The sequence below is a fragment of the Pelodiscus sinensis genome, chromosome 6, assembly GCF_052426305.1.
Source record: "Pelodiscus sinensis isolate ZL-2025 chromosome 6, ASM5242630v1, whole genome shotgun sequence".
Taxonomy (NCBI): Eukaryota; Metazoa; Chordata; order Testudines; family Trionychidae; genus Pelodiscus; species Pelodiscus sinensis.
Window position 1 is genome coordinate 68186174 of NC_143057.1, and position 24606 is coordinate 68210779.

Sequence of the window (24606 nt, forward strand, 5' to 3'; positions counted from 1 at the left end):
AAATTATACCATTTCACGTTTATTTAACAAACAGATTATTCTATTTCATTTTCTTCCACATTTATATTGCCTGACTTTGTATTTCAATGACCCTGTTCATAAGAACTGCTTGGAACTATTCCATTTGAATATTGCATTCTTTACACAAAAGTGCAGATGATGCTCTCCCAACTCAAAGACTGCTTTTCACAGTTAATATACTTTCCTTAAATCACACATAAATGGACAGTTCTGAGTGATTCAATAAGGAACATTTGTAGTTCTAGTATGTAAAAAAGGTCACCATATTCAATAATCCAGAAAAAAATTGAAAACATTATTTAAAAGATGGCACTTCAGATACTGCAGGGCTGCACTCTCTCAAGTGCCAATATGTTACATAAATTTTCTTGCTCTTATTCTTGGTATTCAGTTAAAACAAATGTAGGTTTATCATGGTAACCTTTGCTTTACATAGCATAAATAGCACTTTTAAAATACAAAATACCTTTTTTCTTAAATGATTTGTCACACCAAATTCTAGTACATAACATTAATTTATGTTTTGAAAAGGTGACCCACAAAATTTACCTTAAAAACCATCAGAAAGATTATAGTTGTATGCATCCAGTGGACAGCCACAAGAAGCAGATATTCAGATATAACTTTAGCTATATTTTTAAGACTGGGTCTCTAGAAGTAACACCTGCTGGCTTCTACTATATTGCAACATGCTAGTGTAGCACCAACAGGGAGAACTGAACCTAGGACCTCTGGAACACAGTGTATGAGCCACTACCTCATGAGCTAAAAGCCAGCTGATTCTCAGCAAAGGCTGTAAAGCAAACTAATTCTCTCTCTCTCTGTACCTGGTCCAAGTGCCACTAGATCAGGGGTGGCCAATAATTTTAAAAAGAGAGTCACTTGAGAAATTTCTGAAGTGGTCCTGGCCCACCCCAAAAGGGGTACAGCCTTGGATAAAAGGAGCAGGGCCAGGAGACTTCTTGTGCTCCCCCCCCCCACCCCCACACCTTGATTGGCCTGGAGTAGGACAAGAAGTCTTCTTCTTTTTCCCCCACCCTTCCCCCAATTGTGGCCTCTTGTGCAGCAGCAGGGAGCCTGGGGAGGTCTCTCTGGAGGGAGAGGCCAAGGGTGCCGCTATTTCAGTGATTCTCAACCTTTCTGACCTGTGGACCACCTGGCAAAATGTAAACCTTTCCACAGACCACCAGTTGCTAATTGAAACTCACCGTTAATTACATAATTACACCTGAGCCATTTTGCTAGTGCTGCAGCTGGGGAGAATGGTTTAATCTAAATTATTAAACAGATTAAGCATTTTAACTCAAATGTTATTTATCAAACTTCATTTTAAATAATGTAAAATCTTAATTTATGTCCAACACAAAAGGTTTCAATGTTTTCTTTCTTTATGGCAGGTGTGGGGAACTTTTTTGGGGTTGGGGGCCACTGACCCACAAAAAAAAAAAATCAGTGGGGAACCACACAAGTGAAAGCAAAAAAACTCCTCCCAAAACCCCCAAATCTCACTGAGGAGGCCCCCAACTGAGACACTTCATTCCTCTGGTGCTCCAGCCCCAAGGGGTGAGGGGAAGTGACATGGATGAGGTTAAGGTCTTTGCATAGGTCAGATTTACTTTTCTGGTGGATTTTATAGATCACCCCTTAAATTCTGCAGTGAGGACAAAAATGAGGGGTTCAGTGTGTGGGACAAGGCTGCCAGTGAGTGGGATAGGGATGGGGTGCAGGATCTGGGAGGGAGGTGGGGGTAGAAGCGGGAGAGGTTGCAAGGTCTGGGTAGGAGGTAGGGTGCAGAAGCAGACTGGGAGTAGTTATCTGGCCAGGGGGAGTGAGCAGGAGCATGGGAGGGTGCAGTGTGTGGTCAGGAGGGAGGGTGCAGGAGCAACTGTGGATGCAGGAACAGGGTGGAGGTAGGGTGTCTGGCCAGGAGGGAGGGGTCATAGTCTTGCCAGGAGGAAGGATGCAGGAGCAGACTGGAAGCAGGGGTTGGACTTCCCTGGTCCATCACCCTCAGAACCTGACTGGTCATGGATGACAGAAGATCAGGGGAGAGCATTTCAGGCCCCCTGATCTCGCCCTACCTCCCCCTGGGCTTTCTGGTGCCATGCCCAGTAGCCCAGCTGAGCCAAGTGAGTCCACGATATACTAACATCTAGACTAGACAGTTTCTACACGTAAGAGTAAACTGAAAGTCAGTAAAATACTATATGAAAGCTAGACATAAAAAACTCAAGTCAGTTCACAACATATGTAGTTGAGGTAAGTTTAACATGTTGAACTCACCTACACATCTAACACAGTAAATGCACTCCAGAAGGCAGGTGGTGAAAACTGATAAGTAGCAGCATCTTTTCCAGAGGTTCAAGAAAAAGCCCACATAACACACTGCCACAGGCAAAGCCAGTTGAGGGGAAAGAATCTGATTAGCAGGACTCTGTAAAATTAGCCCTCCAAAAGAGACAACATAACTCAACACAAACCTAAAAGTAAAGGTCTTAATTAAAGACACTCTTTTTTTCCAGAAATGGTAGTTCATTGCTGGTCTCCAAGAAGACTGTCACAGAAATTTACTGAACTCTTATTGAATGAAAAGCTAGTGAAACCTAACCAAAATGCCATAGAAGTATGTAAAACATGATAGAATTTCTGCTTTTATCAGACATTGTGTTTCCCCTCAAAGTGCCCCCCCTACACCTAAAACAAGTGACACAGTAAGTGAATGTCTGAGGGCAAGCGAACCCAGCAGTATTCTCACAAAGATGGGACATGTGCAAAAATCTTTGCACCTCATCTGCTCCTGCTTTCCAAAACTGCTAAATCAGATGTGTGTGTGACTCCAAACACCACTCTGAGTGTATATCTGGTATCTGCTTTGACCATACTTTACTCCCAATACACAAAATTCCCGCAGAAACAAAAGCTCCTTTCCAAAAGGTTCTCATTGATATAAACCTGATTCTGGTAATCCTCATCATCCCCCTTAAATTCCTCAGAAAATTTAAGATTACATTTCCCATATATACTCTTTTACAGGGGGGAAAATATTTGACTGGGAAAGTGATGAAAGGGGAGAAACATGTGTCCAAGTTACTCTAACAAGGCATTTCAAAGCTCAGAATTTTTTGAAGTGCTTTTCTCTATGAAAACAGTTGTGGTTTTTTAGAATGTTGTTTGACCTATAAGCTGTAATTAGTTTTAGTCATTTGATTTCAATATTTGTGTCTATATGGAAATTTTAAGAGAAACTGGGATTTCAAACTTCCTTTCAACCTTATCTACCCTATGGGCTGGAACCTGAGCACTTTTCATCACAGGCTAGCAGAGTTTAAAATTTTGTCAGTGGTCTGACAAAATGTTTGTTGATCATGAGATGCTGTCAAACGAATTCAAGAGATCTCCTGGCTTTAGTAGAATTTCAGTAGCTCAAAATACAGAGGCTATTGTCTAAATCCAAGGTCCTATTTGTAGGAAGAAAACAAATAGGTCAAATTGAAAATGTGAGGTATAGGATACTACAGAGCAGTGACTTCTAAAAAGCACCAGGGATCACAATACATAACCAACTGAATATGACTTCCCATTATGGCAAAAAGGGCTAACACCATCTTTGGATGTACAAATAGATGAATATCAAACAAGAACAGGAACCTATTTATATAGCATTGATGATTTTACTACTAGAATACAATGCCCTGTTCTGGTGTCAAAAAGGAGGCTAACATTGGAAAGCATTCAAAGCAGCACTAGAGAAAATACCTGATAGTGAGAAACTTAAGTCACTCATTCATTTAGCTTATCAAAGGGCATGAGGCAACTTGAACATATATATAAGTAACTAGAAGCAGTGAAAAGATTTCTAGATTTCTCAGCGAGATCACAGAATCGTAACAAATGCTGGGTGCTGAAACTAAAAACAAACACACACAAAAACCCTAACATGAAATAAAGAGAAAAACTTAAAAAATAAAATAAAGACAGTGAAGGTAAATGATCATTTTAACAGTGTTGAATGGTATAGTAGATTTTCCATTACTTGATGTATTCAGATGAAAAAGGATGCCTTCCTGAGATTTGTTTTAGTTCAAACACAAATTATCAAGTTCAAAACAGGAATTGGTGGGTGAAATTCAACAAGATGAGTCATGCAGGAAGTCAGATTAGATCATCATAACAGTCCCTTCTGGAATTATAATCCATGCATATTTGATTTAAACACCACAATGTCTTGTGCTTAATTAACATGTATTGTTTTTTAATTCCACACCTGTAGTTATAGCAAAATATTCTACTACAAGAAGATGCAGTAACTTTGTATTTATAAATTCTTCTAAAAACATATAAATGAAAAATCTTTAGGATGTAGAGGAGAAATTATCAGGTTGATTTTTAATCAAGAGGAAGGGGTTTTTTTCCTACTTTTACAAATTAGATTTCTTTAGCTTTTAAAACCAGTTTAATTTCCAATAATCAAAATGCCGTTGTCTTATTTCTTTGTCATTGACACTAGGTGTATATAGCTGCTCATCTATTACCCAGAACTATGTTCTCAAATTATACTGCACTTACTGGTTAGGACTATGAACTTTTATGTTTCTTTGCATCAGTATTACAACAATATAATGTGACAACACATTTTTCTTTGAAGAGAAAAGCGAGACTCAGAAACAGAAGGTATGCACTCTACCACTTCTCTAAAGTAACTAACTTGCTCTCCTGAATCTCAGCACTTTTTTTTTTTTTTTTTTTTTTTTTTTAAAAGTCCAACAGTTATGGTTGGGGAAAAAAAGCCCTCAAAAATGTAAACTCTATGTAACCAAATCAGGGACAAGCCAAAGAGCTCATAACAATGGCTCTTAAGAAATGTGAACCATACCTATAATGCCTATAATAACTTAAATAATTAACCATGTTGACATTTTAATTCCCCGTGTAAGAAGAAAGATGGTGAATCAGAATATCATAGAGTTTACTGCAAGTTAAGCCCCATTTTGGCATACTAGAGGAGTTTGAGTGGTATCACTACTTATTTTTTCTTCTTGATCAAGGACTATCTGCACGATCTACTAAGAATAGCATCTCACTTTGGCAACTCATATGGGCAGAGCTTTGAAAAAGCACCACTTTTTCTCTTCCTACTTTGACCCAAAGGATGGGAAATAATGATGCTTTTAACGTTGCAGATTAAATTATCCAGCAAGATTAATGACTTTAATAGAGAGGTCTCCAGTACAGCCATGTTTAAGAAGCATACATCAGCAACACCAGGAGCAAGTGTCTCCTGGCACTTGGAGGACAGAGATCATAAGGCAGAAAAGAGACTCCCTTTCCCACACATATGCAATGAATAGACTTCTACCCTCCACCAGTGTTCTGCCCTGTTATGATAGCTAAGCATTCTGGAGTTAAGATGCAGCTCACCATCCCACATAGTTACCTTGAGAAGATGGGAACTAACATCTCAGTCTGGGGAAGACTTATGAAGTTTATCTATGATATTCTGATCAAAGACAAAGGCTAAGTTTCCTTTCCAAACTGTAAAGGATTTGTTTACAGGCAGTCCCCGGGTTACATGGATCCGACTTACATCGGATCCCTACTTACAAACGGGGTGAGGCAACCCTGCACTAGCTGCTTCCCCCCAGCAGACCAGGAAGATGCGGAGCAGCTTTTCTCAGCAGACACCTCAGCTTGAGAATAAAGGACTGAGGGAAGTGAGGTGGGGGAGAATAAAACTGAGCACTGGAGAAATGTTTGGCTAGAGTTTCCCCTACAATATGTACCAGTTCCGACTTACATACAAATTCAACTTAAGAACAAACCTACAGTCCCTGTCTTGTACGTAACTCGGGGACTGCCTGTATTTTAGATTTAGTTATGGTAAGCATCTTTGCTTTTTTCATGTATGGGAATTGGGCAAGGTTCTCTCTCTCTCTTTTTGTTTGGCTTAAATTTTACATTGAAATTATATTTTTAATAAATGCCTAAAGGCTCTTGTAGATGGGCATGAAATAATATAGCTGGACTGCCCTATCTCAGCACTGTCGAGACCTGACTGATCCTAAACAAAGGAATTTGCATTACAAGAGGAGGTGAATGCTGGCCCAACTGCAGCCATCAGCCTGCCACTCAGGTTCTCCTTCCTCCACCAGCCACAGCTCTTACTTTTCCCTCCTGGCCACCAACCCCGCTGTTGGCCCTAGCCAGGCTCTGCTCCCAGCCCTATCTGGGCTCCCAACTATTGGCCCCCCTGCTTCCAGGCCAGCTACCCCTCAAACTTGGCCAGCCTCCCAGCTGCTGGCCCGCTGGCCAGTGACTCAACTCCATTCCCAGATCTTGGTTCCTCTGACTCCCAGCCATTCTCCACTCCCAGATATCAGGGCTCTCTGATCCAGCTGGATCATGACTATTGCCAGACCAGAGAGTCCTGAACCAGGGAGGTTTAATGATGATCATTAAGGGTACAGCCTTGTCACAGAATCCATGACTTTCTGGGACTTCCAGGACTTCTTACAGGGCAGAGCAGGAGCAGCTCTCAGTCCTTGGGACAGCTGGAGCAATGGCTGTAGTCTCAACCAGCAGCCAGGGTTGGGTTAGTCTCCTCTATCACCACCTACCCTTCCCAGATTATTTTAAGTAAAAATCAGGTGTAGGTTGTGCGCTTCTGTGAATTTGTTTTTATTGCTCACAATCTATCCCTGACTTCTACTAAAAATACCCGTGACAGAATCTTAAACTTAATTATCATCATTCTTTCTCCATTAACACTAATGGATTTTACATGAGTAAAGTAGAAACAGCTAAACAGAGTTAGTCACATCTTCGACTAATGGGTCTTGTGTTTCAATAGCAAATACCTGCAAAATTCCATACACACAGCTCAGAATTCTAAAAGAAGTTTTTAAAATATTTTGATGCAGTCACAAACTCCAAAAAAGCAACAATTTTATTTCTATTTTGCAATCATTAAAATGCTACAGCTGGCTCAAAATTATATGCCCAAAGGAGTGCTCCCTGATAATTTAAATTCTTATATTTCCTCAATAGTTTTTCTAGAAGTGCTATCTGCAACAATGAGTCATCTACTGCAGCACAACATCCTATTCTTTTCATGCCTCTGCAGCCCTTTAAAAGGAAAAGTACTATTTTTTTAATAAAAGACATAATTCTAGGCATTGCATGGCTTCAAACAATAATTAATCACAGTTTATCATGCTTAATTAAACTAAATGTATATGAGACAGTAGAAAGTTTGGCTATTTTATATGCATCTTAAAAATAAAGTACTTTCTGAAGATGTATACATTAACTTGCTTAGCATTCCCTGTCAACAATCTATCATACTATCTTTGCCCAGGAAATGGAAAGAAAACCATGCTGTGAAAACTATACAATGAACTACATTCGAATAGTTTTCCTGAACTAACTTTAGTGTTGTCAGTCTCAGAGGGGTAGCCGTGTTAGTCTCTAACTGTAAAAGCAACGAGTGGCACCTTTGAGACTAACGAATTTATTAGGCCATGAGCTTTCTTGGATAAAATCCACTTCATCAGATGAGCTGGAGTGGAAATTACAGAGTCTGGGGTATATGCAACAGCAAAAACTTCCCAGTCAATAGTAGGACCAGTGTTAATGAAGCTAATTAAGTCAGGGTAGGTGTGTCTCATTCACATAATTTTGAGTGGAAATGTGAATATCAAAGGTGGGGAAATTGCTTTTGTAATGTGTTAACCAGTTAGGATATTTATTCAAGCCTAAGTTGATAGTGTTGAAGTTATATAAGCTACAATATCAGGGGCTCATATACATGCACATCCACTAATTCGATATTTGCCATCAAGTGCCATCAATGCTCCTCTACTATATACAGTAAAACTCCAATAGTCCAGCATCCAATTGTCCAGCACTCTCGATAGTCCGGCATCAAAATGGCAAGAGCCTAGTGCAGGGGTGGCCAACCCGAGGCTCCTGAAGGAAAAAAACTGCGGTTCCTGACAGAACCGGGACAGAACCCAGAATCGCTCAGGTCAGCCACTCTCATGGCCGAGCCGCTGTGAGCCTCATGCATGCTCACGGCCCACACCTTTCCACTCACGGCCCCCAGCGCACTGCGTCGTACCCTGCACATGCATGGCAGGTTGCACACAACGTTCCAGCCTGCACGTGCTAGCAGCCAGCCGCTGAGCGCAGGCAGCTGCTTCAGGACCTGGACATAAGGTTGGTGGGGAATGATGCCTGGCTCTGGAGAAGGAGAGGGGCACCAGGGGAGAGGAGAGAGAGGAGCAGTGTGCATGGCTTCCCAGATGCGGCGCAGCAGTTCTGGTTCCGGAACCCGAGCATAAGGTTGGGAGGGGGATTTGGTTACAGCAGGGAGGGGAGGTGTTTGGCTCTGGGGATGGGAACGGGGGGAGGGGAAGGGAATTGGGTTGCACATGGCATCTCAGCCAGCTCATGCTCAAAGCCAGCCTGGCGCTCAGCGCACGTGCCCCAATGCCTGGAGGGAGACGCAGGGCTGTACCGGCAGCTCCAGGACCCAAGAATTAGGTTAGAGCAGAGGGAGGGGGATTGGGTTGGGAGTATGCCCCCTTATAGTACCTTCTGATAATCTGGCATATCCAATAATCTGGCATCACCTACATCCCAAAGGTGCCGGGTTATCGGAAGTCTACTGTATATTGGCTAAAGCGGACAGTCTCCTTTCAAAGGATAAATGGACACAAATCAGACATCAGGAATGGTCAAACACACAAATCTGTAGGGGAACATTTTTAACCTGCCTGAACACTCAATAATGGATTTAAAAGTAGCCATCCTTCTACAACAGAATTTTATCACCAGATTACAGAAGGAGACAGCTGAACTGGAGTTCATTTACAAGTTCAACATTATCAATTTAAGTTGAATAAAGATCTTAACTGGTCAACACACTACAAAGGTAATTTCTCTGTCTTTGATAGTCACATCTCAAGATCAAATGCTGTAAATGAGACACATCCAACCCTGATTTAATTAGCTTCATTAACACAGGTCCTATAATTGACAGGAAACTTCTTTTGCTGATATATATACCCCACATTCTGTAATTTCCACTTGGCTCATCTGATGAAGAGGATTTTACTCGTGAAAGTGTATGACCTGTTAGTCTGAGGTGCCACAGGACTTTTCATTGTTTTTAGTGTCATAAATATTGCAACGTAAATAGGGGTTTGTGCACTGCATGCATTCTACTTCCTTTCTGTTTGGCATTGGTACAATTGCTTGAAATAGCAATTCAAGGGCTAGATCTTTGTAATGTGAGCCTCCTGAACAACCTTTCCTCCCTCACTGGAGCCAATGGGTATATCTTGATGTATCTAATTGTAGCCTATATAAACTAATGTGTTAAGGCACAGGTGAAGTTTTAATTTTAAGAGAGTCATTTTCCTTATGTGAATTTCCTTATTCACAAACGCACCACTGTGAATATTTTACTATTGAAAACAGAAAACAATTAGGCTTCAAGAATTCAGTATATAAAACAAATATAATCTAAATAACATTAATCAGATAACACAATTTAATGTAATTTTAAAGTTATAATCACTTATTTTGCTCAATATTTTAGACTCTTCCTGTAGGAGTCTATGGCTCTGTCTGTTTTCAGAGGAGGAGAAAATTTTACCTGGTTTTTTTTTTATAAAATTAGTAATGTTATAATAAAAATTAATTTTCTCTGTGTGTATTGTGCAAATGGACAGGGACAATACATTATTCTCACCTGCTTAGGAGTCACCCCAGGCATGCGAATATCCAGTGCAACATCTGTTAGACCAAGCGAAATCACTGGCCTGTTGTTTCCAAGGCATTCACTGGAAAAAGATCTAGTAGTATCTTTATACCTTAACAAAAAAAAAAAAATTCCCAATTTACTGATCAAGAATTTGTATTTTTATATTACCGTAAAAAGTTGTTTCCATAAACGAGAACTATCAGTAGTTAGTAAGGGAACTAGACACCCAGTTTCTCTGCATGTAATTTGGGAGTCTAATTTCCTTATGATAGTTTGAAAAATGTTAGTGAATATATTGAAGGTTTTCATGGGACTTAAAATAAACTGAACTATGAAGTACTAGCAAAAAAAAAGTTTACTGCTAAAATAAGCGTTTCATATTAAGTACAGTTTAAGGTAGACATACATGGTTATTTTTCCTTAATAGGCCAAAATATATGTTCTCAGCTGAGGGAAAATGGTAACTTTTTTTAAGTTCATATTTTATATAGAATTCAATTTATACAAGATATTAAAAACTTTCTGATTTTAGATTCCAGAGATATTATTTGATTATAATTAAATACGTCTCATATCTCCCCTAGGTATCTTCCAACTACATACCAGCAAAGTAACTTAGTATATAGCGGTTAGGGGGTTTGCAGTGAGTGCTATACATAACCAAAGAAATAAAGTAAATATTCAGCTTGTTATTAACAGGATTGCATGTCAAAAACATTAAATGTAAAGTAAATTCTAAATACATCAATTCATAAATGAGATCTGGTAAGCTGTGTACTCCTCCCCCCCCATATAAAATGCTATGTTTTCTGATGTGCTAATACTGTGGATTTTCCCCATATACAAGATCCCTAGTTACAAATTAGTTGAAACTATTTATGAAGTAGTAGCCGATTAGCTAGTAAGCTCATGGAGTCATGTACAACATATATAGCATTAAGTGCACTAGTGGAACTATACACAAATCTGTTATTTTTTTATTATTATTTAATCACATCGTATTGCTAAGGAAATACTAAATTGTTCTTTGAAATAGTGTCATATTTCAAAGAGCAATATAATGGTTCACCCACAGGTTCTTTTTCAATACTCCAAAATACAACAAAAGAATGTCTTTCCAAACTAGGCAAAGGATCTCATTTAAAAGGAGGCTAGCTACATAAAAATGTGTCTTCTCTGTAAATAATTTTAGCTAATACATACTTTTTAATCTTTATAGCACTTGCATCAAAGTGAAAGCATCACTAAGCGACATGCATTGAAAATACCAAACAATGTTTTCTGCTTAACCCACCTCTTAAAGACAGAAAGTGGGTTTCTAAAACCCAAACAGCTATTTTGAAAAACAAGCAACAGTATTAGCAGGTTATTAATGAGGCCAGCCATGTCCACCCTGCTGTTCCTGGACCGATTAAGGGAGCAGAAAAAGGGTAGTGCAGCTCTGTCGGTTGTGTTCTTGACAGTCAGGCAGCAGCAGCTCACTTCGTTATTTTGTGTTCTGCAGGCATCTTACAGCTTTTGACACATCATCTGTCTTGGAAGGTAAACCAGGAAGGTGGATGATGTTAGGCTGTCTTTATTATTAGTTGCAAAAAATAAATCAGTCGAAGACTCTCCCTTAGCATAGAGGCTAAATTGTACTTTTGTCCAGTTAGGAGGTGAAGCAAGTGGTATTTCTGATGCTTTCCTCCTGATGTATTGTTAAACCTGCAGGTTACTTATCAGTCCACAGTGACAGAGGCTCTGAGAGGCATCACACAAACCAACGTCAGTCATCCTTCAGAACCTGTAAAAATAGAAGCAGATAAAGGATGACTAACACATTACAGCATTAGTCCTCAGCAAATCCCTGTTGAAGCTTTTTAATACATTAGTACTTTCATAAGCTTTAGCCCAACCCAGTGAAGAATGCACCAAGTCTCTTACAGCCCTTCAATCATCATAAATGCACAAAACCTCTTACAATTCCTACATGATATATTGGGAAAGTTATTCAAATGTAAGATGGCTAAGTAGCACATGAGAAGAGAAATAAATAGTGCTTAGGACCCAGCAGTATATGAGATAAGGAAGATACCTTTAAAGGACAAAGCATGTTTACACACACACAAATACATTCAGTATATTGGGGGGAAATATAAATGACATACATCAAGGCTTGCAAGTAATACTGTAAATGAAGAAGAAATTATTTATTATAATGAAAAAAATGCATCTATTTTAAAATTCAAATAATAAAATTATTCAAACTTCAATAAAATATTTTTATACAATTATAGCAAAATGGCATATTGTTTATTCAATATATCATTGAAATAATATCCATACAGAAGTACACATTACTTAAGTGTTTATACTTCAGGTACTGTAATTAACAATTACCTATGAATAGAGACAGAATTTGAATTGAAAATCATTTAAAGGAAATAATTTAACAAGCATGTGATAGCAGAACATGATATTTCAACTACAGTTTGCATCTCTGAAAACTGGCATTCTCTGGTCTTTCGTCTCTGGACCATAGATGCTCCTGGACCAGAGAGCCCAGGAGCATAATTGCAGGAAGGCCAGCAGGCTCAGGGGGATGCAGGGGCTGGCTGGCAGACTGGCTGGAGGCAGTGCAGGGCCTGGGTTTGAACTCCATAGCAGCTCACGGCAACATGGGGCTGGAGGCCCATGACAACCTTCAACAGTGCGGGGCTGAAGCCAGAGTCTACATCACTCCGGCTAGCAAATTCTCTCATTTGGGACCGTTCTGGTCCCGAGGGTGCTGGACCTGTGAGGTTCAACCTATACTAAATAGGTATTTCAGCCTTTTGTAAATTAGAGAAACTTAAGCTATTATTACCTTTCACTGCTCTAAAACTATTGGAAGACCCAAAGTAAATAGATTTTAAAAAGAATCAGGGGAGTTTATGGAGGACAGATCCAGAAATGGCTATTACCTAGGATGGTCATGGATGCAACCATGCTCAGAGTATCCCTAAGCTTCTGACTGACTGCCAGATGCTGGGACTGCATGATGGGATCGATCACTTGATGACTGCCCTGTTCTGTACATTCCCTTTGAAGCACCTGACACCAGCTGCTTTAGAAAGACAGGATATTGGGCTAGACAGATCATTGGTCTGCCGCAGTGTGGCCACTCTTATGTTCTTATGAGACTATACAATTTACAAAACAAAAAAAACCCAAATTACTTAACAGAGACTGGGTAATATCATATTGGGGAAAGAATGAATTTTTCCTTGCAGCTGAATACCCTATAAAGTTATAGCCACAATACAACAGGCTACTGAAACTTAACAGTTAATTGTGTCTCCCATTACTGAGACACTCAGCAAACTGAAATGTTCAATTCTGCTACATTCTGTAGCTTTCCGTGTTCATTGCACAATTATGTATAGTCATAGGCTATGCAAATCAGAATAACTTTACTTTTCAAGAAAATATGCACTAAAAGTCAGATGATTCACTTCCGGTAGTAGAGCACCCACAAGATCTAGAAAGATAATCTACTGCTCTCTGACAAAGCTAACAAATTAAATGAAAGATGACCAGAGACAATTACATCTGCAGCCAACTATTATGTATTTCTACTTAAAGAAAAGTGAAGAACCTGCAAAAACTGTAACCCTTGCAGTAACCGTACTCACAAATGTCATAACTGCACATGCAAACTGCATGTACTTTATATTTAATACCAGGCCTTGGCTGAATTACACCAATAAATTACTAGGTTTTAAAAAATATATACAGTGCCAAAGCATATTATATACTTTAAAGAGCAAAAAGGATATGCCCAATCCTGTGAAGATTTCAGTTTAATTTCAGAGATGATTCAATGAGTGAATACAAGACAGTAAGGGAGAGAAAAGTGAGAACAAGTGACACGAAGGTAAGATTATACTGTAAGTTAGGTTCATTATATGCACATCTTGATAACTGTGGTTTTGCTTTCAAATTGCAGTGGGTGCTCCAGAGGGCACAAGGGAAAAGAAATAAAAGGATGGAAATAATATTAGTGAAACTAGAATCCAGGGATAAAAAGGAAAAATAATATATTTAGGGCAGGAGGGGAAATGTGAGAAAACGAAAGAACAGTCATGAGAATAGGGTTACCAGTCATATGATCCAAAAGGGACCCTGGTAGTCCCGGTCAGCACCGCTGACCAAACCTTTAAAAGTCCAGTTGGCAACACAGTGAGCTTAAAGCAGGCTCCCTGACTACCCTAGCTCTGCGTGGCTCCCAGAGGTAGCCAGCATGACCATGAGGCACTGGTTCTGCAGCTCCCATTGGCTAGGAACCAAAGACAATAGAAGCTGAGGGGACAGTGCTTATGGGTGAGGGCAGCACACAGAGCCCTCTGGCTGCTCCTGGCCACTTCTAGGAGCTACCTGAGGTAAGCACTACCAACAGCCCACCCCCTGAGACCTCTCCTGCACCCTATACTCCTCATCCCTAACCCTACACCAGAGCCCACCTCCACCCATACCAACACCCTGCCCCACCCCGTTGAAAATGAACACATGAGGATGTGGGGTGAGTGAGTGATGGAAGGAGGAGGGATGGAGTAAGTGGGGGCAGGACCTTGAAGAATGGATGGGTCAGGGGTGAGTCTAGTATGCTCAGTTTTCTGCAACCCAAAATTTGGCAACCCTAGAGAAGGAAGAGAATCCCGATAGATTAAGTTGAAAAAGTGTCCAAGAAGCTAGAATTCCATAATGATAAAATACACAGCAGATTAACTATTTTATCAGATTGCAAGTTTATAAGGATCCAAAACAAGCAGTTCAAAGGAGCAACAAGTAAGGAATAAATGATCAATGCTGAAAAATAGAAGAGCAGATGGGAACTCTCTCACCCCAGTAGTTCAGTGTCAACTACAAGAACACATCTGAAAAAAATTGTGTCTGGTGGTCTCAATTTAGACCATAAAACCATTCGCCCACAACACAAAACCACCAAACAATTCAGCACAACTACTAAGCTCTTCTTTGACAAGGATACAAAGAAAAGCAGATTATCACAGTCAATGCTTTTCAGTAAACTGATAAATCTTTATATGAGTAGTTTACATAGCGCCGTTTCCACTTCTTAATACTATTTATTGGTCTTCTTGTTTCATAACTATTAAATGCACACAACTGAGTAATACCATTTGGATTCTTTTTGCTGCTCCACCACAAACTGGATGTATGATCTTCGACAAAATATTTAACCTGTGCAACTCACACTGCTGCATCAGTAAAATGTGGGTATTGAATGACACTTGCCTACTACACCGGGAGCATATGAAATTAAGGAACTTTATAAAACATAATATGATAGTTAAATAGCAGAATGGCTAGTTGCAAAGCATTCATCTGCATCTGTATCTCAGGCCATCACATACAATTTTTTCTATTTGGGGGTGGGGAAGCAAAGGCATTCTTTCTGCTCTTTCAGAGCTTTTTCATCTGTCAAAACTGGATGATATTTTGCAAAGCACAGCATTTTCCATTTCTCAAATCTCTCTTTGAATTTTAGCCAACAGGAGCAGCTAACCGGAGTTTGGCAAGGGAATTCTTCAGGTGAAGAAGAAGTGATTATGTGGCTCTTGGGGTAAATGGCTGTCTGTAGCATGTAGGGATGTTAGCAAGCAGTCGACTGGAGAACTGACAACTATTTGCTTCCCCCCCCACACACCCCCTTGCTGCCTCTATGAGAGGCAGCGGGGGGGGAGGGTGGGGAGGGAAGGACAGGAGCCAGTGCTGGGGGGGGTAGCCAATTTCAAAGCTGGTCCCCCCCAGCACTGGCTCTGTGTTGCCACCTCTTCCCCTGCTGCCTCTATTAGCGGGGGACGAGGGAGGCTGAATGAGGGAGGCTGCTCCGGCAGCAGCCCCTGCCTGCGGGGGGGGGGGGGGGGGTCTCCATCTGGAGCAGCCTCTGTTCGTGGCAGATGGGACTGGCCTCCACCAACAAAGGCTGCTCTTACTAATTTTAAAATGCAGAGCAGCAGTGTGGGTGGCTTCTGGGGCCAACATGAACCGGGACTGTTCAATCCTGTCTTGAGTCAGCTACTGTAGCAACTACTACTACAGCTCTGTAGAGCAGTCCTTATCAACCAATTGTGTAGTTGATACAAACTCTATAAAAATACACGATTAGTCATATAACCGCAATTTAACATCCCTAGGAGTGTGTGTGTGTGTGTTTGTGGTGTGCTTACAGCTAGCCTGAGCTTGTCTGTTTGGAGACCTGTGTGCTGAGGCTAGCAGCATGCTAGGCAAGGCTGTGAGCTTCTTAACAAGGCTTTGATACCTAATCCCTTTTACACCCATCAAGCCTTAACCAGGAGACAGAGTTACTCAGGAATGCCAGGGCTTTAAAAAGCCCTCTTCTATGTGACCAAAGGCACTGACAAACAGGAGCAGCTAACAGGGGAATTTGTCCACGAAGTTTAGAGGAGTTTGAAGGGGGGTAGGTACACTTTACATTCTTTAAACTTATGTAAACTTATGATCTTTATAATAAAAAAAATAAAATCAAGAAGGGAATTAGCTCTAGGAGTAAAAAGAGAATGCAGGGAGAAGCCCAGCAGCAGAGAGGAGGCAATCCAATGCACCGTGCATGATTACCGACCCTATGGACAGATGGCGTACGTGTGCCTTTGGTACAAGGAGCTTCTCGCGTTTAAAGATCACATTACACAGATAAGACTTTTCAGGACAAAGTAGAACGGTCTCTCCCCCCCCCCCCTCGCCAAGTCAGACAGTATCTGTGCAGTTGAGAAGGGCAAAAGGCTCAGGGAAGGAAAATATCCAACTGAAGCAGAGGGAAATGATCCTGTAGTTGGGACTCTCCTCTCAAATGATAGTGGTATCTTCTCATACTGAGGATACCTCTCTCGGGGAGAGAACTCCAGTCATTAGGAAAAGGCAGGTGTTAGTAATGGGGGATTTGATCATTAGAAACATAGGCAGTTGGGTTTCCGATGCCTAGGAGAACTATATGGTGACCTGACTGCCTTTTGCAAAGGTTGTGCAACTCTCGAGACATCTAGATAGACTTATATGTAGTTCTGGGAGGATCTGGTGGTCGTAGTAAATGTAGAATAGTGATAGAAATGTAGCCGTGTTAGTCTGGGGTAGTTGAAGCAAAATGCAGGACAATGTAGCACTTTAAAGACTAACAAGATGGTTTATTAGATGATGAGCTTTCGTGGGCCAGACCCACTTCCTCAGATCAAATAGTGGAAGAAAGTAGTCACAACCATATATACCAAAGGATACAATTAAAAAAATGAACAAATATGAAAAGGACAAATCACACTGCAGAACAGAAGGGGGATGCGGGGGGGGGAGGGGGAGGAAGGAAGGTTAGTGTCTGTGACTAGATGATATTAAAGGTAGGGAGAGTGGGATGTTTGTGAGTTAATGGTATTACAGGTGATAATTGGGGAAACTGTCTTGGTAATGGGTGAGATAGTTCAAATTCTTGTTAAGTCCTTGTTGGCAAGTGTCGAATTTTAACATGAATGACAGTTCAGAGGATTCCCTTTCAAGTGCAGATGTAAAAGGTCTTTGTAGCAGAATGCAGGTGGCTAAGTCATTTAGAGAGTGTCCTTTCTGGTTAAAGTGGCAAGAAACTGTTTTCTCTTTGTGATCTTGTCTGATATCTGTTTTGTGGGCATTAATCCTTTGGCGAAGTGTCTGAGATGTTTGTCCAATGTACATAGCAGACGGACACTTTACTAGTAGTAAATGTAGATACTAATGACACAGGAAAGAATAGGAGAGAGATCCTGGGAGCCATATTTAGGTTGTTAGGAAAGAAACTGAAACCCAGGACCTCAATGGTAGCGTTCTCTGAAGTGCTTCCAGTCTTATGTACAGGGCCAGGTAAACAAGCAGAACTGCAGGGTCTCAATGCGTGCAAGAGACAATAGCGTAAGGAGGAGGGATTTAGATTGATTAAGAAGTGGGGAAACTTTTGGGAAAGGGAGAACCTATACAGGAAGGATGGGTTCCAACTAAACCAAAATGGAACCAGATTGCCGGGACTTAAAATTAAAAAGGTCATAGAGGCATTTTTAAACAAAGGGCTGGGGGGAAGCTGACAGATACAGAGAAGTACATGGATCAGACAGAGCTATCCCTTAGGGGAAGGTCAATTAATATAGATTCTCTATGTCCTAATAAAGGGAAGAGGATGATAAGATTTGGGTAAGATCTGATAAGAAACAGTCAAATAAAAAAAGAATCCCATTCAATCACATCATGTAACGGCAGATAGCTAAATAATGACAAGTTTTTCAAGTGCTTATATACAAATAGTAGAAGACTAACTACTGAAATGGATGAACTAGAGTGCCTTATATTAAAAATGAGGACATTGATATAATAGGCATCACAGAAACTTGGTGGAATGCAGATAATCAATGAGACAGAGTAATACAAGGGTACAAAATATACCAGAGCAGATTGTGCTGGTGGGGGAGTGGCACTGTATATGAAAGTGTAGAATCAAATGAATTAAAAATCTTAAATGAACCAAACTGTTCCATAGAAACTCTGTGGACAATAATTCCCTACTTGAATATAAACACAGTAGTAGGGATATATTACCAACCACCTGACCAGGATGGTGATAGTGACTGTGATATGGTAAGGAAGATTAGAGAGGCTATAAAAATAAAAACTCAATAATGTATAGAATGATTGGGAACTAAATTATCTGTTACCACTGAAGAGAGATCTTAAGTCATTGCGGATAGTTCTCTGAAAACATCCACTCAGTGCACAGCAGCAGTAGAAAAAGCAAACAATGTTAGGAATCACTTTCAAGGGGACAGAGAATAAGGATAGAGAGACTATCTATATTTATCTATAGAAATCCCTGGTACTCCCTCATAACACATCTATATCTTTCTATACCTATATAAAGTCTATTTTACCAGTGATACATTTCAATGAATTTGGTGTTCAAAGCTGGGTTTTTTTTACTTTTGTGTTATCAAAACACATTTTTTCCTGAAAACTTTAATGCTTGACCAACATTATCAGATGTTCTTCTACTTCACACCATATGTAAAAAGTTCAATATTTGTGGGTTATACCCAAGATGACACAATCTTTTTAGCAGCATGCATCATATCTTACTTTTAAATCATGAGTTTGCATTCTACAATCCTCAAGAGAATTTCATACTGCACTGGAAAGCATTTACTGGTTGATGATAGTGCAACAGACTTCTCAGGTACACTATCCAGTTATGTCCTGTTCTAAAGCTACTCCATTTTACCTAGGGTTGCCAGGTGTCTGATATTGACCTGGACAGTCCAGCATTGACCCAGACAGTCCAGTATTTTCGCCTCCTGTCCGGTAAAAAAAAATTCAGAAGATACCGGACACCTAAAATGTCCGGTATTGTCTGATTTTTTCCTGGCCAGGAGGCAAAAATCCTGGGTGCTTACTGGGTTCCGCAGGGGAGCTGTCCAGCCTGGAGCAGGGAGACAAGATGGCAGACGGCCTCCAGCAGCCTGTTAGGTAAAAAAAGCCTCAAAAGCATTTTTTAAGGGGCGACACTGTTTTTTTATTTTTTTGTTCAACAACTCTCAGGGTCCTTCTTTTCCTCCCCTTCCCCCCCCAACAACTTTGGTCTCCCCTCTTTTTTCCTCAACAGATTTTTTTCCCCAATGGCTTTTTGTAGTTGTTGGATTTTTTTTTTTTTGAGGGGGGTTGGTATTTTTGGTTACATCATCTGGCAACCCTAATTTTCCCACCAGGAAACATGCAATAAATGCTCCATTTAACAAATAGTACAAACATGATTAACAAGTGAAGCAACATCCCGAAAGAGAATCTATAATTCCAGATGTCCACATTTAAGAGGAAGAAAATCACAAGAAAATTATGTGCAAAGAGCACAGCTCACCATGAATTTTCTTTCACTTGATCATTCCAGCCCAACTGGCAAATGGGTTCTAAAAAGTATATGTATTATGCAGCTCACACATTTTGAAATAATGTGTAAAAAATCTGCACATTTAGAAATGCAGTCCCCAGCTGGGGATTTGCTTTAATATATGTGCAGAAAAGATGAAAATAAAATGAAATATCTTATAAAATTAGAATTCTTACATGCTTTAGAGTGAGTTATACATACTGTTGTACTACCTCTAACCAAATGTGTAGCAGTTTTTCCCACAGCATCAGACTTTTATTTCAAAGACAGATAATGCTTATACTTTGTAGACTACCATTACAAAGCACTGTCATAAAAAAAAAAGAAGCTAGGAACGGTTTCTAGTACTGTGGAAAACATGCTGTCCTCTTCTAATCTTAAGGGCTTACAATCGGTTTTTTAAAAAACACAAAACTATTTCTCTCCTCTATTTCTGAATGTTAAGAGAAAAAAAATAATAAAAAAAATTACCACAGGGAAAACCACCAGAGGGTACAAACCCTGCACCAGGCAAAAAAAGAATTCAAGAGCAGCTGGGGCTTAGGCAGCCTGCCTGATCTCACTTGTGTAAAATGCCAGTCTTGGAGGAAGACCCTTAGGAAGACAAAAGTCCAGTTAAGAAGAGTCTAGCCCGGGGAGGTGGACAGACCTCTTTCATCCACGGCTCACAGAAAGGCACCAGCAGAGATCCAAACTTCATTTGGTTTCTGGGAAGCACAGAGAGGTAGGGCAAAGGAGCTAATGCTACTCTTTCTTTCTGTTAATTTAGTTTCCTCTGCTTTATTACCTTGAAAACTGGGGCTAAGGGTCTGACTCTAGGGTAGACTCCCAATAAGAATGTGCGCCCATGAGAACAAGGAAGGAGGTAGGAACTTAGGAAATAGACTAACGAAGAAGCCAAAAGTATGATGAGACAGAACTTAACCACCTCATCTCTGGGATGGAACACAGGGTGGAGGAAAGAACTGGGATTTGTCTACAACCTTACTGTGAGGACAATAAACAGGAAAAACAGGAAGTATTAGCACATAAAATAGATTATGACTTAACTGGCATCACAGAGACATTGTTATTGTTTTTCCCTCTTCATTGAATAACAGGCCTATTCTGTCGATGGTTGTCCTCTTGCTTCTAATGTATTTGTAGAACGTTTCTCATTATTCTTTATATCTTCAGCTAGTTTCATCTCATTTTGTGCCTTGACCTTTCTAATTTTGCCCCTACATACTTGTAATATGCATTTATCTTTGTCCTTTGTAATCTGACCAAGTTTCCATTTTTAATATGGCTCTTTTTTGATGTTTAGATTATTGAAAGTATCCTGGTTAACCCAGAGAATTATCTTGCATACTTCCTATCTTTTCTATGCATAAGTGCCAACTATTTTGATGCAACAGAGAAATATGAAGAAAGTGAGAGAGCAATATGGGTCTACTAAGAGCTCTTTAATGACCTCAGAATTATAAAGGAATCATATAAAAAGTGGAAACATGAACAAACTGCTGAAGAGGATCACAAAAGAACAGCTCAAGCACAGAGGGACGAACCAGAAGGTCTAAGGCACAAAATGAGTAACACATAGCAAGGGAAAGGCCTGCTATATGACAGTGAAGAAGAGCTAATAGCTAACAACAACAAGAAAGCTGAGATGTTTTATATCTTTTATACCTAAAATCTGCACTAAAAATATTAATAGTGTCTGGATACTCAACATAATTAATATTAACAACAAGGAGAAGGAAACGCAAGCCAAAACAGGGAAACATCAGGTTAATGAATAGATAAATTAGCTGTCTTCAAGTTGACATGGCCTTAACAAATCCATTCTAGGGTACTTGAACTAGCTGAAGTAATCACTTTCAGGAACTCATGGAGGACAGGTGAGGTAGAAGAGGTTTGGAGAAGGGCAAATATAGTACCTATCTTTAAAAAGGGGAATAAAGACAACATGAGAAATTAGAGACCAGTCAGCCTAACATTGTTCCCTAGAAAGGTACTGGAACAAATTATTAAAAGTCAATTTGTAAGAATGTAAAGGATCTAAATGATGCTAAACTAACCTCTTTTCAGGACTAGTGGATGAAGAGGAAACAACAGAAGTGATCTATTGATTTTAGTAAGGCTTTTGACACAGCCCCACATTCCCACATGACATTCTCAAAGCAAACGAGGAAAATATGGTCTAGATGAAATTGCTTTAACGTGGGGCAAAGCTGGCTGTACTCAAAGAACAGTTAGTTATCAATTCTTCATTGTCAAACTAGGAGTGCATATCCAGTGAGGTGTCACAGAGGTCAGTCCTGCATCCAGTACTATTCAATATTTTCGTTAGTGACTTGGATAGTGGAGTGGAGAGTATGCTTATTAAATCTTCAGATCTCCCATGCTGGGAGGGATTGCTAGAACTTTGAAGGGCTGTATAAGAATTCAAAACAAGTTTGACAAATTGGAGAATTATTCTGAAATCAACAAGATGAAATTCAATAAAGCAAAATGCAAAAAGAAAAAATCAGATGCACAAATACAAAACAGGGAATAACTGACTAAGTCATAGTGAATCACAAATCGAACACAAGGCAACAACGTAATGCAGCTGAGAAAATATCATTGTGGGATATATTAAAAAATGTATCACGTAAGGCCCAGGAGGTAGCAGTTCTGCACTTCTTGGCAATGGTGAGGCCTCAGCTGGAATTGTATGCCCAGTTTTAGGTACCACACTTTAAGGAAGATGTGGACAAATTGGAGGTATTAGAAGAAAACAACAACAACAACGAAAATTATTTAGAAAACTTGAGGCAAGGTCAAAAGAACTGAGCATGTTCAGTCTCCAGAAAAGCAGACTGAGGGAGTTCCTGATAACCATCTTTAAGATACATTTACGGGCTTTTGTATAGAGGATCATGATCATTTGAATGCCATGTCCATGAAAGTAATTGGCTCCATATGCAGTAAAGGAGAGTGAGGAACAGATACAAAGAAGGGCTACTAGGATGATCCGAGAAATGGAAAACTTGCCTTATGAAAGGACACTTAAGGAGCTTGGCTTGTTTACCTTAACCAAAAGAAGGCTGAGGGGGCACATGACTGCACTCTTTAAATATATTAGAGGGATAAATACCAGGGAGGGAGAGGAATTATTTAAGCTTAATACCAATGTGGACACAAGAACAAATGGATATAAGCTGGCTAGTAGGAAGTTTAGACTTGAGATTAGATGAAGGTTTCTAACCATTAGAGGAGTGAAGTTCTGGAACAGCCTTCCAAGGGAAGTAGTGGGGGCAAAAGATCTATCTGGTTTCAAGATTAAGCTAGATGGGTTTATGAAGGGGATGGTTTGATGAGATAACATGATCTTGGTAACTAATTGACCATTCATTATCAGTGGGAAATAGGTCAATGGAGGGATGATAGGAGTTACTATAGAGAACTTACTGGGTGTCTGGCTGGTGAGTCTTGCCCACATGCTCAGGGTTTAGCTGATCGCCATATTTGGGGTCGGGAAGGAATTTTCCTCCAGGGTAGATTGGCAGAGATCCTGGAGGTTTTTCGCCTTCCTCTATAGCATGGGGTACAGATCACAGCTGGAGGATCTCTGCATCTTGGGGTCTTCAAAGTATTTGAAGGCTTCAATATCTGAGATATAGGTGAGAGGATTACTCTAGGAGGGGTGGGTGAGATTCTGTGGCCTGTACTGTGCAGGGGTCAGACTAGATGATCATAATGGTCCCTTCTGACCTTAAAGTCTATGAGTCTATATTAGGAGGGGAAAACCACTCTTCTTTATTTAGAAGAGTAATTAAGCCCTGGAATGTGCTTCCAAGATTATGGAATCCCCATCAATTGAGATTTCTAAAAACAGGCTGGATAAATATCATGACACTCTATGTTTACTTGATCTGCCTCAGTGCAGGAGCTGGAGTCAACTTCTTAAGGTCTCTTTCAGCCATACATTTTTGATGCTACAGGAGAACTGGCCTCTACTCCTGACTGAGATTCCTATGCAATATTATGCAAGCAACTTAAACCAAAATTGTAACTAGTATCTACTCACTGTGATTCCTTGTTTCCTAGCTGCCCAACTTAAGATGCCTAGGGCTAGATTTTTTAATGCTGAGCACTTGCAACTGAAACACAGTTTAATAGGAATCATGGATATATAGTACTTCTGAAGCATGTCTAGGTGAAACTGTAACAGGTGCAAAATCAGCAGGCCCTAAGTTCTAATCATGAGTTTGCCACTAAATCACTGTACAGGCTCAGGCAAATAACTTGGTCTTTTTTCGCAATTTTTCCCCATCCGATAAATGTGCCTCTCTTTTTGTCCTGGAGCAGTTATAAAGATAAAATCGTTAGTACTTATGAAGTACTTAGATATGACAATGATGAGTGCCATGGAAAACCCCAGGAGAAAATCAATTCTACATTCAGTTTTGAATTTCGATGGTGTGCAGCAATAAAGGAATGGTTACCCATTAAATGAGGCAGGTGAATAGAAATATTGAACTACATATAATACACAAAAACAATGTGTTACCCTATACAGCACATAGCATAGCCAAGAGCAAAGACAATGACTGAAATAAATGCTTCTTTCAGAGAGTCATGTGGATGTGAATAGATTTGGAGTCTAAAAACTACTAGAACAAGCAATTCACCTCGCGCAGTATCTGGATTTCTTTGAGATGTGTGAAACAAAGTCTAATGGTTAGAAACAGTATAAACCAAGGTCTCTGTTGCAGATCTGCAGAGTACATCCTTGATAAAGACAGAGATCTAGAAGAAGGTGCAGTCACTTGTTGAAAATGTTGGGCATGAGCCAAAAGGTACTAACATACCCAGTTCTATTTAGTGTATCTTTGCTTGGAGT

At 40.0% G+C, this 24606-nt stretch overlaps 1 protein-coding gene across 5 annotated transcripts in view; it reads right to left on the bottom strand.

Annotated features, from left to right (window-relative positions):
- Positions 1 to 24606, bottom strand: part of PAM (peptidylglycine alpha-amidating monooxygenase) — a 262921-nt gene that overhangs the window by 148969 nt on the left and 89346 nt on the right. For all 5 annotated transcript variants that reach the window (XM_075932070.2, XM_075932069.2, XM_075932068.2 and 2 more), the window contains exons 2-3: positions 11082 to 11573; positions 9776 to 9896 (exon numbers count right to left, since the gene is read on the bottom strand). In XM_075932070.2, coding sequence (XP_075788185.2) covers positions 9776 to 9896; positions 11082 to 11173 — 213 coding nt within the window. In that variant the 5' untranslated portion in view covers positions 11174 to 11573. The remainder of the gene's footprint in view (positions 1 to 9775; positions 9897 to 11081; positions 11574 to 24606) is intronic.